We start from the raw sequence: 13,017 nt of genomic DNA on the forward strand, positions 1-13,017 counted from the left end.
GTCTGCTCGCCGCTCTTCCCAGAAGGGAAGTAAATAGCTCTGCAGGCTGTCACGCTGATGGAAAATCATGGAGGGTTGAGGGTAGAGGGGCTTCTAAAACCACAGCCTGCCAGGCCAGTGTAGACATGCTCTCTCTGCTATTAGTAGAGCCTGGCGTGTGTCAGACATGAATTGTACTAAGTGATTTTGGTAAGGGAGTGCTTGAAAAATTGACTTTCTTGTAAGGAAATCTTGGGCCTGACCAAGTGTGTCTCCAGGTCTGTCTCCTGGCTTCCACCTTCCCCTTAGAAGAGCAGTGTGTGGAGGATGCTTGGCACATAGCAGGAGTGGAAGGAATGGACCTCGCTCCAGAAAAATTAAAATAACTATTGGTTGGGGAAGTTAGTAAAGAAACAGAGAAGGAAGAGAACCTTGGTGGAAATGCAAGCCATGGTTATAACATTGCTCTGGAACTTGGTATTTTTTTGATAGCCTGGGGAGTAGCCAGGGCTTAAGAATATAATTTGTGCCAAATTCCATGGTTTTCTAGTTTCACTGCACTCCAGATGTGTTGAAATGAAGCTAGCTCCAGATTTTCTGATGGCTGTTGCACAGTGCCAGCTGCCCTGAAACTCTGGACCACCGGTTCTCACTGGGGGTAGTTTTATTCCCGGGAGCCATTCCAGAGAAGGGGTTTTTTGCTGTCAATCAGTGGGGCCAGGGATGCTCTGTATTCTGTTTGTATGAGACATTCCCACCCAACAAAGAACTGTTCTGTATCCCATTTGACCTTAGACTCATCTGGTAGACACTCTGTGTACTAAAAACCTATTTATAATCTTCTTAGTTTAGACCTAAATCCATTTAAAATATAAACATAAAATATTTTTGCTCAATTGAAACATATGCTTGATTTTTAAATAATGTTATTAGTGTGTAAATTGAGGGAAAATTGTCATTTGTTTTATTTGGAATTTGACCAAAAGTTTTTCACTTTTAGAAAATCATATTAGGTATGACCATGCCCCTGTGGCATTTGAATTCAGAACCATACACTTTCATCAGACTGAACTGTATTCAAGTGCTTTTACATATAGGTGCAAACAACTGACTGCTTCTTAAATCTTCTAGGTTAGCCTTGCCCGAGCATTTAGATATTGAAATACATTATTTATTATAAATTACTTCTCTCTTATTTTTCTATATTACATTTAGGATATTATATTGATTTTTGTTTTATAAATCATGTATATAGATAAGTTGTATTATTTGAATTATATTTCAAGATCTTAAGCAAGAGCATCTTAAGGTGCACTAGGATTGAGAACTGCTGCTTACATCGAGTTCTGCATTCAGGAAATCTCTCATGATGGACACTTATGCCCTGGGCTCTTCCTCCATCTTCGTTTTTAGGAACCAGACTTAATCTCCATGGCTCTCTGACCTGAAAGTTCTTTCCTAGAGCTGGGCATATTTCACTAACCCCCTTTATCAAAGAGAGCCTGAATGCTGATAAGTCTTTTCAGGTCTGTTTAGCTTATGTTGATGTGATACCATCGTGTTCCTATAGGTCTTTAACATAGATAATCGTCAAATAATTATATAGATATGCGATCTAAGACTGTTAACTTATTGACAGATGTCATTTCTGAACTCACTTATTCTAACAGAAATGAAAATGCATAAATGAATAATAGAGAGTCAGACAATAAAACATTTTGTCATCTTTTTAGGGAAACATAAGGAATGTAATTCTTCAAATTTGAAAATCTATATATGTTCTGTTACACACTCTTTTCCTTTTGGGACTTTGAGCTGTATTTCATAGGAAGCTTATGCCCTTAGACATACCCACTGATGGTCTCTACCCAAAGATCAATCTTCTGTATCTGTATTGTGAATGAAATACACACACACACACACACACAGGCACGGAGGAAAGAGAAAGGGAGAGGAAGGAAGAGGGAAAGTGGAAGTGTGGGGGAAAGGAGAGAGGAAGAGAGAGAAGTGTTTAGTTTTTTGACTTTTCTAAATTAACAGAAGAGAAGAAAAAATTCCAAACGTGCAAGGTTAAAGGAGCAAAATAAATTTAAAGTAGAAAACTCATTTTGGTGTTTTAAAGAATTAAGCAGTTAATAAAAATTGAATCTGGCTTATGCCCAATTGAGTTAGGTTTTATAGGTAACATTACACAGCCTGTCTCTGCTGCTTTTCTCTGGATACTTGTTGGTATTGAAGGAAGTCTATATGGGGATCCCCAAGGTCCTAAAGTCATGTCTGTGTTTTCATAACTCAGCGATAGGGAAAAAGTAGGAGTATGAAGAAGGGATTAGGAGAAAGTCACACAGATTGGGGCAATTCAAATTGAGCTGAAGGGATTTCTGTAAATTATTTGAGTAGTTTTATACACATAATTAAAGTGTTTTCACTTTAGAGCACCCTTACTCAGAGAGGTTTTTAGTAAAGGGTTTGGACCTACAAAATTTTACATTTTTATTTTTTAGTTTAAAACTATAATTTTAGGTGTCAGTGTTATATTGGACACTCATGTGGTTACTTCTAATCTATTATATACATTTTTTCTTGATCTACCTTTGCCACTCATATTCACATTTATTACAACTTGTATATTACCTTATTATTTCTTGCAGTTTTCCCCCTCTCTGCATTTTAGGTTTCTCATGAATGCTTACTGTTTTTTATCCATCTTCATGTTCCCAGTGCCTCCGAAAGTTCTGTTATACATATAGAAGCTCAGCATGTTACTGAATGAGAACTTCTGAAATAAAGCTAATAGTTAGTTCTCAGCTTTGACAACACATACAAATTACCAGAGGAGCTTTAAAAAAAATCTCTGTCATGACCCCACCCCAAGAGTTCTTGGCTTCATTGATTGAGGATGGGGCTTTTGCATAGGTAATTGTCAGTGCTTCCCAGGTGATTCTAATATGCAGCTACAGGTGTGCCCCTTTGATACGGATCAGTGGCAAATAAGAGATACATGTTACCCTTCCTTTCTGAGCCATTTGGCACTCAGCACTTTTCTCCTTTGAACCTAAATATGTCCCTTCATTGGACTTCTTTGTATATGTTTTAATTAATTGGATCACTTATTTGCTTTTGCTTTAGGTGAAAACTCCATGCACATATTTGGAGCTTGGAGGGAGATAATTTATCATGCTTCTCTGGGTCTTCAATTGGCAGACAGCAAATTATCAGCTTCATTACTGATGTGAAGCAGATCTGGATACCACCACTTGACCTATATCCCAGTGGGCTGCCTGGTGTTCTGATGATTCACCACTGAGTTAGATGGAGTCATAGCTGAACCTTTATACCCTGTATTGGATCACCCCTGGCCTGGGAAGCTTACCATATAGAGAACCAAATACACCTGCTCTGTGGGCAGGCAGAGCAGAGAGAGGGCTGGAATTACTCCTGTTCAGTTCCTTTTCCCAGATTCTCCATCCTTCCCCTCTACAAATCTGGGAGAAATAGATTGCCTCCGCCTTCCTCTCCCCCCCCACCCCCCCCACACACGTTAATACAATTAAATAATGTTAGAGGCAACCATTTTTGGTATTTATTTTTTTTTAATTTTATTGAAGTATAGTTGATTTTATTTACAATGTCAATTTCTGCTGTACAGCAGAGCGACTCAGTTATACATATATATACTTTTTCATATTCTTTTCTTTTATGGTTTATCACAGGATATTGAAATCATTCCCTGTGCTATACTGTAGGACCTTGTTGTTTATCCTTCCTATACATAATAGTGTGCATCTGCTAATTCCAAACTTGTAGTCCTTCCCTCTCCCACCCCCTCCCCCTTGGCAACCACAAGTCTGTTCTCTATATCTGTGAGTCTGTTTCTGTTTCATAGGTATGTTCATTTGGGTCGTATTTTAGATTCCACATATAAGTGCTATCAGATGGTATTTGTCTTTTTCTTTCTGACTTACTTCTCTTAGTGTGATAATCTCTAAGTCCATCCATGATGCTGCAAATGGCATTATTTCATTCTTTTTTATGGCTGAGTGATAGTCCATTGTACCTGTATGTATATGTATGTATATATATGCCACATCTTCTTTATCCATTCGTCTGTCAGTGGACATTTAGGTTGTTTCCATGTCTTGCCTATTGTAAATAGAGCTGCTATGACCATAGGGGTGCATGTATCTTTTTGAATTATAGCTTTCGAAAATTATAGCTTTTATATAGTCTGGATATATGCTCAGGAGCGGGATTGCTGTATTATATGGCAACTCTATCTTTAGTTTTTTGAGGAACCTCCATAGTGTTTTCCATAATGGCTGCACCAGTTTACATTCCCAACAACAGTGTAGGAGGGCTCCCTTTTCTCCACACCCTCTCCAACATTTATTATTTGTAGATTTTTTTAATGATGGCCAGTCTGACCGGTGTGAGGTGGTACCTCATTGTAGTTTCGATTTGCATTTCTCTAATAATTAGTGATGTTGAGCATCTTTTCATGTGCCTCTAAACCATCTGTATGTCTTCTTTAGAGAAATGTCTGGTTAGGTCTTCTGCCCATTTTTGGATTGGGTTGTTTTTTTGTTATTGAGTTGTATGTGCTGTTTGTATAGTTTGGAAGTTAAGCCCTTAACAGTTGCACCATTTGCAAATATTTTCTCCCAGTCTATAGGTTGTCTTTTCATTTTGTTTATGGTTTCCTTTTTGGTACAGAAGTGTGTAAGTTTGATTAGGTCCCATTTGTTTATTTTTGCTTTTATTTCTATTGCCTTGGGAGACTGACATAAGAAAACATTGGTACAATTTATGTCAGAGGATGTTTTGCCTATGTTTTCTTCTAGGAGTTTAATTGTGTCATGTCCTATATTCAAGTCTTTAAGCCATTTTGAGTTTATTTTTGTGTATGGTGTGAGGGTGTGTTCTGACTTCATTGATTTACATGTGGCTGTCACACTTTTCCAACACCACTTGCTGACAATACTGTCTTTTCTGCATTGTATATTCTTGCCTCCTTTGTCGAAGATTAATTGTTCATAGGTGTGTGAGTTTATTTCTGGGCTCTCTGTTCTGTTCCATTGACCCATACGTCTGTTGTTGTGAGGCAACCATTTTTAATGTTTATCTGTGATCTATTTTTCCCCTTTGAAACTTTCAAAGATCATCTCTCTATTCCTAGTATTTAAAATTTTACGATGATCACCTTCGGCACAGGTCTTTCATTATTCTCTGTGCAAATACTAAGTAGAACTTTCCTTTAGAGATACCTGCCTTCCAGTTTTCCTGGAAAACTAAAGAAATTTTAAAAAATTATCATTTCTTTCCTTCCACTTCTATGTTCTCCTTTTGAAGTTAGTTGTTAGATGCTCTGTGTTCTCTGAGAATATATCTTCTTTGTTCTCCCTTTTCCCTTCTCTTTTTGTCTTTTTGTTCTACTTTCTGGGAGATTTCTACCAATTTATATTCTAATTGTATTGCAATTATTTTTTTATAATAATTTTAAGTTTTTTAAAAGTCCCTCTTTTTTATTCTTTAATTGCACTTCTTTGTAGCATCCTGTTCCTTTTATGGATGTTATATTTTCCTTTAGTCCTTCCATGATATAACTTAGAAAGTTCAGGAGTCCCACACCTCATCACTCTCCATTGTTTGGAGATTATTCTGTTTCCTCCCTTTTCCCTTCTTTCTTTCCCATCCCATTTTTGTCAGTATCTTTTTTATAGAAAGTATACTTCCAATGTCTGCTGATCGTTTGCTAGTCTTTCACGTTCAAGAGTGGGAATTGGAAACTTTGTATGGAGAGAGGAGCTTAGTGTCTGGTGAAATCCACTATGGGTGGATAAGTAGAAAGCTGCATTTTTCATTAGAAAATGCTTGCTGTTAGTAATGAATGTCTTTTCACTGAAACTATTCTGTTTCTCCAGAGAGAAATATATTCTTTCTCTGTATTAGTAAGTTCTAATATAGGGTCAAGAACAGGGAGTGAAGAAAGTAAACTGGGAATGTTGTTGTTCAGCTTGGAAACTTGAATTTAATTACCACATTTTCAGCCCCAAACATCTTTCCTGACCTTAGCTGGGGCCTGGATCAAAATCTCCAGTGTTTGCTCAGTGAACAAACCTCTATCTCATGTTATTTGTCTAGCAATACCAGGCAGGGGCAAGCACCTGGGCATCTATTATGCCGTATACTTAGACATCATAATTTCTCCTGTTTTCAGCTTTGGACTTTAACCACTCATTGCATGACATCTGGTTTCTCCAAGTTATGAACCTTCCATGGGTTCTATAATAATCTATGCCTTTTAATTTTGGGTATTTAGGCCATTTATATTTAATGTGGTTACAGATACGTTTAGGTAAATCTGTCCTCTGGCTACTTGTTTTCTATTTGTCCCATCTAGTCTCTGTTCCTTTTTTCCATTTCTGCCTCCTTTTGGATTGCTTATCTTTTTTATTCTTTCTTATATCCTTTATAAGATTATCACTTATTACTCTTTGATGTATTATTTTAATGATTCTTTTAAGAGTTATAGCATACCTATACACTTAGGTATACTATAACTAAATTGTCACAGTTTTATCTTCCCCTGACATTGTATCACTTACTACAGTCTACCTTCAAGTGATAATGTACCACTTTACATATAGTTTTTTCACTTCTCCAACCTTGCACTTTTACTTGTGCATATCGATCAGTAAGTACTTGGATGAATATTCAAGGAGACCTTTCTACAGATCTCTGGATCTCTCTCTGTGCAGATGTTTCCTCTCTGGTTTTTCGCCCTATAAACTCATGGCTTCCCTGTATTCCCAGCTCTGTCCTCAATTTGGGGAGACCTCTGGGCTCTGCTGATTTCCATAACTGAGCTACATTCTGGAATCTTTCTTGAGGCATTAAGCTGGGGCAATTTTATGACTCACTTTGGCTGTTTACCATCTCTCAGGGATCATTGTTCTTTGTTTCTAGATTATCTATGTCTTGTTCACTATTGTTTCAAATATTTGTCTGGTTTTGTAGTTGTTTCAAGAAGCAGCATGAATTCATCCTTTGTTGTTCCATCTTGGCTGGAAGCAGAATTCCCCATGCCCTTTTGTTTGTATAAAAATGTGTTATTTTTCATTCTCTGATTTCTCTTTTCTTTCTTTTTTTTTTTTCTTTTTTGTTATTGTGGGCTTATACCTTTTTTAAATTGCCTTACTATCATTTTAGCAATATTTCAGGAGAGAATGGTAGATTCAGGAGGGAGAATTGATGATAGATTGATCACATGCATTTGAATCTCCATAATACTTTTCACTATATAACTGAGGCTGACATTTGAGATCAGAGCTGAAAATTAAGGTATTTTTGCTATTCATAGTATTAATAGTATGTTTAATGGAAAAGGATTAATAAACATAGTTTGTCAGCTGTAAGCTTCCATTGTTGAATATTTTTTACATGTGTAAAAATAACTTATAAGTTGCCTACAGGTCTTGGAACATAACATGACAAATCTGATTAATATTGATTGATGGTAAAGACTCATTTCTATACCTTTTTTGTACTTGTATATTTGTGATCCTGAAGGCCTAACATGTGGCCAAGGGCCAGTCAGTTTGAGAAAAAATGTTTCATATTGTCATATTAATTAATTCAATAAACACCAATTCTCTGCTCTATTCTTCTAAGTGAAGATAAAACAATGAGTAAGGCATAATCTTTGTGCTCAAATTCTTTATAATTTAGATTCTCGGGGCATGTTTGATAAGCAAAGTATACATTATATGTGTTATGACCCATGTTGACATTGACTGATGGCATGAGAGATATCTATAAGAGGCTCCCAGGATACAGAGAAAGGACCTATGGTCCAGCCTAGAGTACCATGCTAAAAATGCTATGTGGAGTCTGGAAAAGGGGAGTTATGAGCAGATTCTCAAAGTACAAATCAGGGCCAGGAAGGTGGGGGAGGGTGGTTTTAGTCAGAAGGAAATGTACCTGTAGAGAAAGAGCTGGAGAAGAGGATGGCATAACTGCCAGCTATTACTGTGGCCAGAGCTCCTGTTACTTATGGAATGGTGCTGTGAGAGAGGCAGGAGTGATGGGCAGAGGCTGCTTCATTGAGCAGGAAGAATTCAGTAATGCTCTTGGAAAGATCACCCTTGTGAATTTAAACAAATATTATGGAAAGCTGCCATATTTGGGATTTAAGAAACAGTGGTAGACCCACAGTCAAGAATGAATGAAGAAATGAATGGAAACTAAGAAAAGGAACATTTTACTTCTTTTAAAACATTAAACCTGATCTTACAATCTTTAAGTCTCTAAAACATGTAATGCTGTAAAACAGCAGTAAGTCCTCTCCCTAAACGCTAAAGTCCTTTTTTAAAAAAGCTTGCGATCATTAGGCATTCCTTACACCAATTTTAATCTTCTTTAATATATTTTAATTAAACAAGCATTCATATTCATTAGAATTTGAATTTTGCCATGTGAGTCATTTCTTCAAGTCTTTCCCAGAATAGCTCCCCTTGTGGAGAAGGTCGGAATTGTCTGAGTAAGTTTGTGACGTGAACTTAAACTGTAAGAAACGTTTTGAAAATTTTTAACCGTTTAAATTGTATATACTAATCGTTCGCAGTGGTGTGACTCTGGCATAAATTCAAAACCTGGAAGTGTTCTAAGTGAAAACGTCATCCTGTTGATAAGTCTAATATTTGTTTCTGAGTTGCCAAGAAAGAAACCTTTATTGTTCTAATAGTAGGTAATGTGGTCCTAATTACCTGCCTCTTCTTGACTAGTCATGACTAAGTATACCTGAATGTAACAAAAACATGAGTATGAAATGTTATATTTCCATTCTGAGCCATTTTTCAGGTAGGTTAATTATTTATTAAGCAAAAAAGATAATTTACCATTGAACCCCAAGCCCTTAAATACCAACTCCTAGAAAGATATTTGTTTCTAATTAGGCCCTTCAATACAGCTTTACAGTATCTGACCCAATATAACATGCATAACATATAACAAATAATAACTGAATGATATAATGACATAATACTTGAGAATGGTGAAGAGTTTAATGAGGATGGAAGCAATTTGTATTTAAATTGTATTTAAAACTTGTGTACTTATCAAACGTAGGTAACTAAAGAAGAGTCAGTGAATGCTTTTTATTGTAACTTTCAAAGTCATTTACTGCTCTAAACTTTGAAAACCAAATCAAAGTGCTTCAGGAAGAACAGATGAGAAAGACTTTCACACCCTTGCCAAAGTTGAGAAGATTTACCTATGGGCACCAGCAGTGAAGGTGCCCCTTTAAAGACCTTTGTTTACAGTATGAAATCTCAAACTCCTCTTTGTAGTTGCTCTACCAAAGGAACACCATGTGCCTAGAGATGTGTTCTGGTCACTAGCGATGTAGCAATAACTTGAGGTTATCACTCAGACGTGGTCACATTTTCTAAGTGGGTAGTGATTGAGGACACTTTTTTGATATAGAAAGGGTGAAGAGTATAGCTTTTTCAGCCAGAAAGGTTGTCCATGTCTTAAAACATCAATGTAAAATGAGAAAATGAAAGTCAAGTGTTGAACACATAGTGAGGGCTCAACACATATTTCATATGCACCAGGGAATTAGGGCCATTGGCTCTTATACATATCAAATCTTTGTGTAAATCATGATTTGTTAAGAAGAAACTTTGTCTCACAATTAAAGGTTGAATAGGCCATGAAGCTTTTGCCTCCCCTCTCTCACGTAGCCCACATCCACACCAGGGTAATAATGTATTCCCTATTTCAGGCAACTGCTTGATGAGGACTATTCATAGAAAGCCCCAATATCATGAGTGGGTTATTCATCCAAAGCTTACTTCTAAGGGTCTTGTTTGAAATAAAAACCACATGGCCCCATGGAAGTCTCATCACACAGGCATAGCAGGCTCCCCGAGCAGTCCACAGAGCCTGGTAGCTCATGTTGTAGCCGAACTACAGCATGGATCGCATCACCCTAATCCTATGTACATGTTATTTAACAGAGTTTCTCAGAGGAAGTGCACTCATCTGTCTTCCTTAAAAGCTAGGAATTGATCTTGTTTTTGAATTATAGTTGATTTACAATGTTGTATTAGTTTCAGGTGTACAGCGAACTGATTCAGATAGATATATATTCTTTTCATATATATATATACACATATCTAGATTCTTTTTCAGTTTCTTTTCCATTATAGGTTATTACAAGATATTGAATATAGTACCCTGTAATATACAATAGATCCTTGTTGTTTATTTATTTTATGTATATTAGTGTATATCTGTTAATCCCAAACTCTTAATTTATCCCTCCCCTTTGTTAACCATAAATTTGTTTTCTATGTCCGTTTTTTTTGTAAATAAGTTCATTTGTATCATTTTCTTAGATTCCACATATAAGTGATATCAGATGATATTTGTCTTCCCCTGTCTGACTTACTTCACTTAGTATGAGAATCTCTAGGTCCATCCATGTTGCTGCAAATGGCATTATTTCATTCTTTTTTTAAGGCTGAGTAATATGAGTACATCTTGACCTTCCTTTTGGCAATGACAGCCTCTCCACCAGCCATCCTGGGAAGAGGGGACTCTGCATCTAAGTCATAGTGGCAGTTCCCTGGGGTAGAATGGTGGAGGTTGCTGCCCTCCCACCACCAGAGAATCACAGGATGCCCCTCAGCAGGGCTGGCTGCCTGTGTGCGTGCCCTTCCATTTTCTTTTTGAAGATACGGTGATGCCGTCACTCTTCCTTACTCTGGGGTTCCACTCACTCCAGGCAGAGATTTCTCTTTCCCTAGACCAAAGTAGCAAAAAATACCATTTCTTAGTTCTCTCTTCTTTGTTAGAAAACAAAGGTACCAAAGTGTTAAGCATAGGCCTTTCTGTATCCAAAGACAGAGGCAAGATCCACAGTCTCCCCTTCAGAGGTGTGATACTGCAGAGGAAAGCTTATACTCTATAAACTTCCTGCACTTTGGGCTATAGATGCAGAAGCCTTGGAATGATATGAAGAACAGAAAAAAAAAGAGAGAGAGAGAGAATGCACTGGCCCAATGTAGGTTGTATATGGAATCAATCCTGGGGCTTGGGTCATGGGGCAGCCTCCTTGCCTCCACAGCTCTGGCTACACAGACATATTCTCGAGCTGAAAGGCAGGACTGAGTGAGTGCAAGCTAGGGGATTATCAGCATGCTTTGGAGGGCAAGAAATAAGGAAGGGAAAGCCATCCCCAGTGGTATCTGAGAGCTGGGAAGAAAGGGTGGTCCTTACAGAAGTTGGATGAAGAGCAAGGAATGTCTCTAGTGACCAGAGAGAGTCTGGGGTGTGACTGCCATGGAGGAGGGCTACTCTGCCCCATGACTACACAGAGCATGCATCCAGGGCAAGTTTCTCTAAAGTCACAACTTGCATGGCCTCACAGTTGTATGCATGGTGGATAATAGTGCCCCACGATGGGCCAGGGTTACTGTTTAACACTGATACTTCAAGCAAAATTTTATATCTGTTTCTGATATAAAAATCCTTCTTCTCATTAGAAAAATTTGACACCTCATAGAATAATGAGGATAAATTGCATCCCTCTCCCTCTTTTTGACTATAAACTCTTTGTGTGTATCTGGTGAGGTAATAACTTATATTAAGCTCCAGTTCTGGGCATGGATTATGCAATCAAAGGTACATTTTCCATCTTCAAGGAGGATGGCTAGTACAGGACCTCCAGGTAGACAGTTACAATGTAGTCCTGTGATGGAGGAATATATGGGATACTGAGGGAGCCCGAGAAATGGGCTGGGAGGAGCGTAGACAGAAGAGGCTCCCACCTGAACTTATTTTGAAAGATGACTAGGAGTTGGCCCATTAAGAAATAAAGGTAGCAAAGGGAACACCGTGGCTCCTTTTGGTACAAAGGTGAGGAGGGAGATCGGGGCACTGCATATTGTTCCACCAGTTGGGCACATCAGTGGGCATCAAGGAAGGATGAGATGTGAGCAAGGCCAAAGCAGGATTGAAAGATAAATGTGCGTTAATCAACTTAAACCAGTGAGAAAAGCAATTTTCATATTTTACAGTTTCTCTTTCAGATTATTTTTAAAGTTGAGAAATTCTGATGTCTTTCAGATTGCTTAGGTAGAACTCCACTTTTATTTATAATAATGAGCTTTGAAAACCTCTAAATAGAGCATTTTATAGACGCTACTTAGTAAATTCACTGTATTGAATCAAGCTGCCCTTGGAAGCCCTACTCCAGATTAATTATGAAGGACTGGCTTTGTTTGCTATTTTTCAGGTACCATGATCAACAGGATGTTACTAGCAACTTCCTTGGAGCAATGTGGTTGATATCAATAACTTTTCTCTCCATTGGTTATGGTGACATGGTACCTAACACATACTGTGGGAAAGGAGTCTGTTTGCTCACTGGAATTATGGTAAGTGTCTTTTCGCTTTCTGTCTCTTTGATGAACACTCAAGAAAGTACTTTAGACCATTCCATCCATGTGCATAAGTCATAGTACGCTACTTCAATTTCCAAACATCAGGAAGGCAGCATAAATAAATCAGTTCTCTGTTCAGAGAGAACATCAACAGTTCTCATCCTAATTCTCTTCGTTGTGAAGCTCCATTGAGGACAGAGTGCTGCTAGAATGCTCTTTGTGGGCTATGTGCTAATTTGATGAGCAAATTTGATCTTAGAGCTTCAGCTTCAAGGTCAGAAGTTCTTTGTTTAAGTCTGAGTTCTGCCATTTCCTATTAGCCATGTGAACTTGAGTGAAATCCTCTTCTGTGAAATGTACTTCTCTCAACTGTAAAATGTGGACCATAATAACTATCTTGCAATGTGTTGAACGGTTGAAGAATTACATTTTTTTCCAATTATATAATTAGATAATATTTATCATTTTAACAAATACTTGTTGAGTGCCGATTATGGCGCTGGCCTAGCAACTGAGAATATAGTAGGAAAGGGATGAACTCTCTCTGTCCTGCCTTCATGGAGCTTACAGGGGAATGCCTACTTTTTAA

The 13,017-nt window shown here is 37.7% G+C and overlaps 1 protein-coding gene across 1 annotated transcript in view; it reads left to right on the plus strand.

Moving 5' to 3' along the window:
* The window catches only part of KCNN2 (potassium calcium-activated channel subfamily N member 2), a 180,206-nt gene that overhangs the window by 122,301 nt on the left and 44,888 nt on the right, over positions 1 to 13,017 (plus strand). Inside the window, exon 5 of the mRNA XM_065873410.1 lies at positions 12,281 to 12,422. Within this exon, the coding sequence (XP_065729482.1) occupies positions 12,281 to 12,422 (142 nt within the window). The remainder of the gene's footprint in view (positions 1 to 12,280; positions 12,423 to 13,017) is intronic.

The sequence above is a fragment of the Phocoena phocoena genome, chromosome 3, assembly GCF_963924675.1.
Source record: "Phocoena phocoena chromosome 3, mPhoPho1.1, whole genome shotgun sequence".
Classification (NCBI taxonomy): Eukaryota; Metazoa; Chordata; class Mammalia; order Artiodactyla; family Phocoenidae; genus Phocoena; species Phocoena phocoena.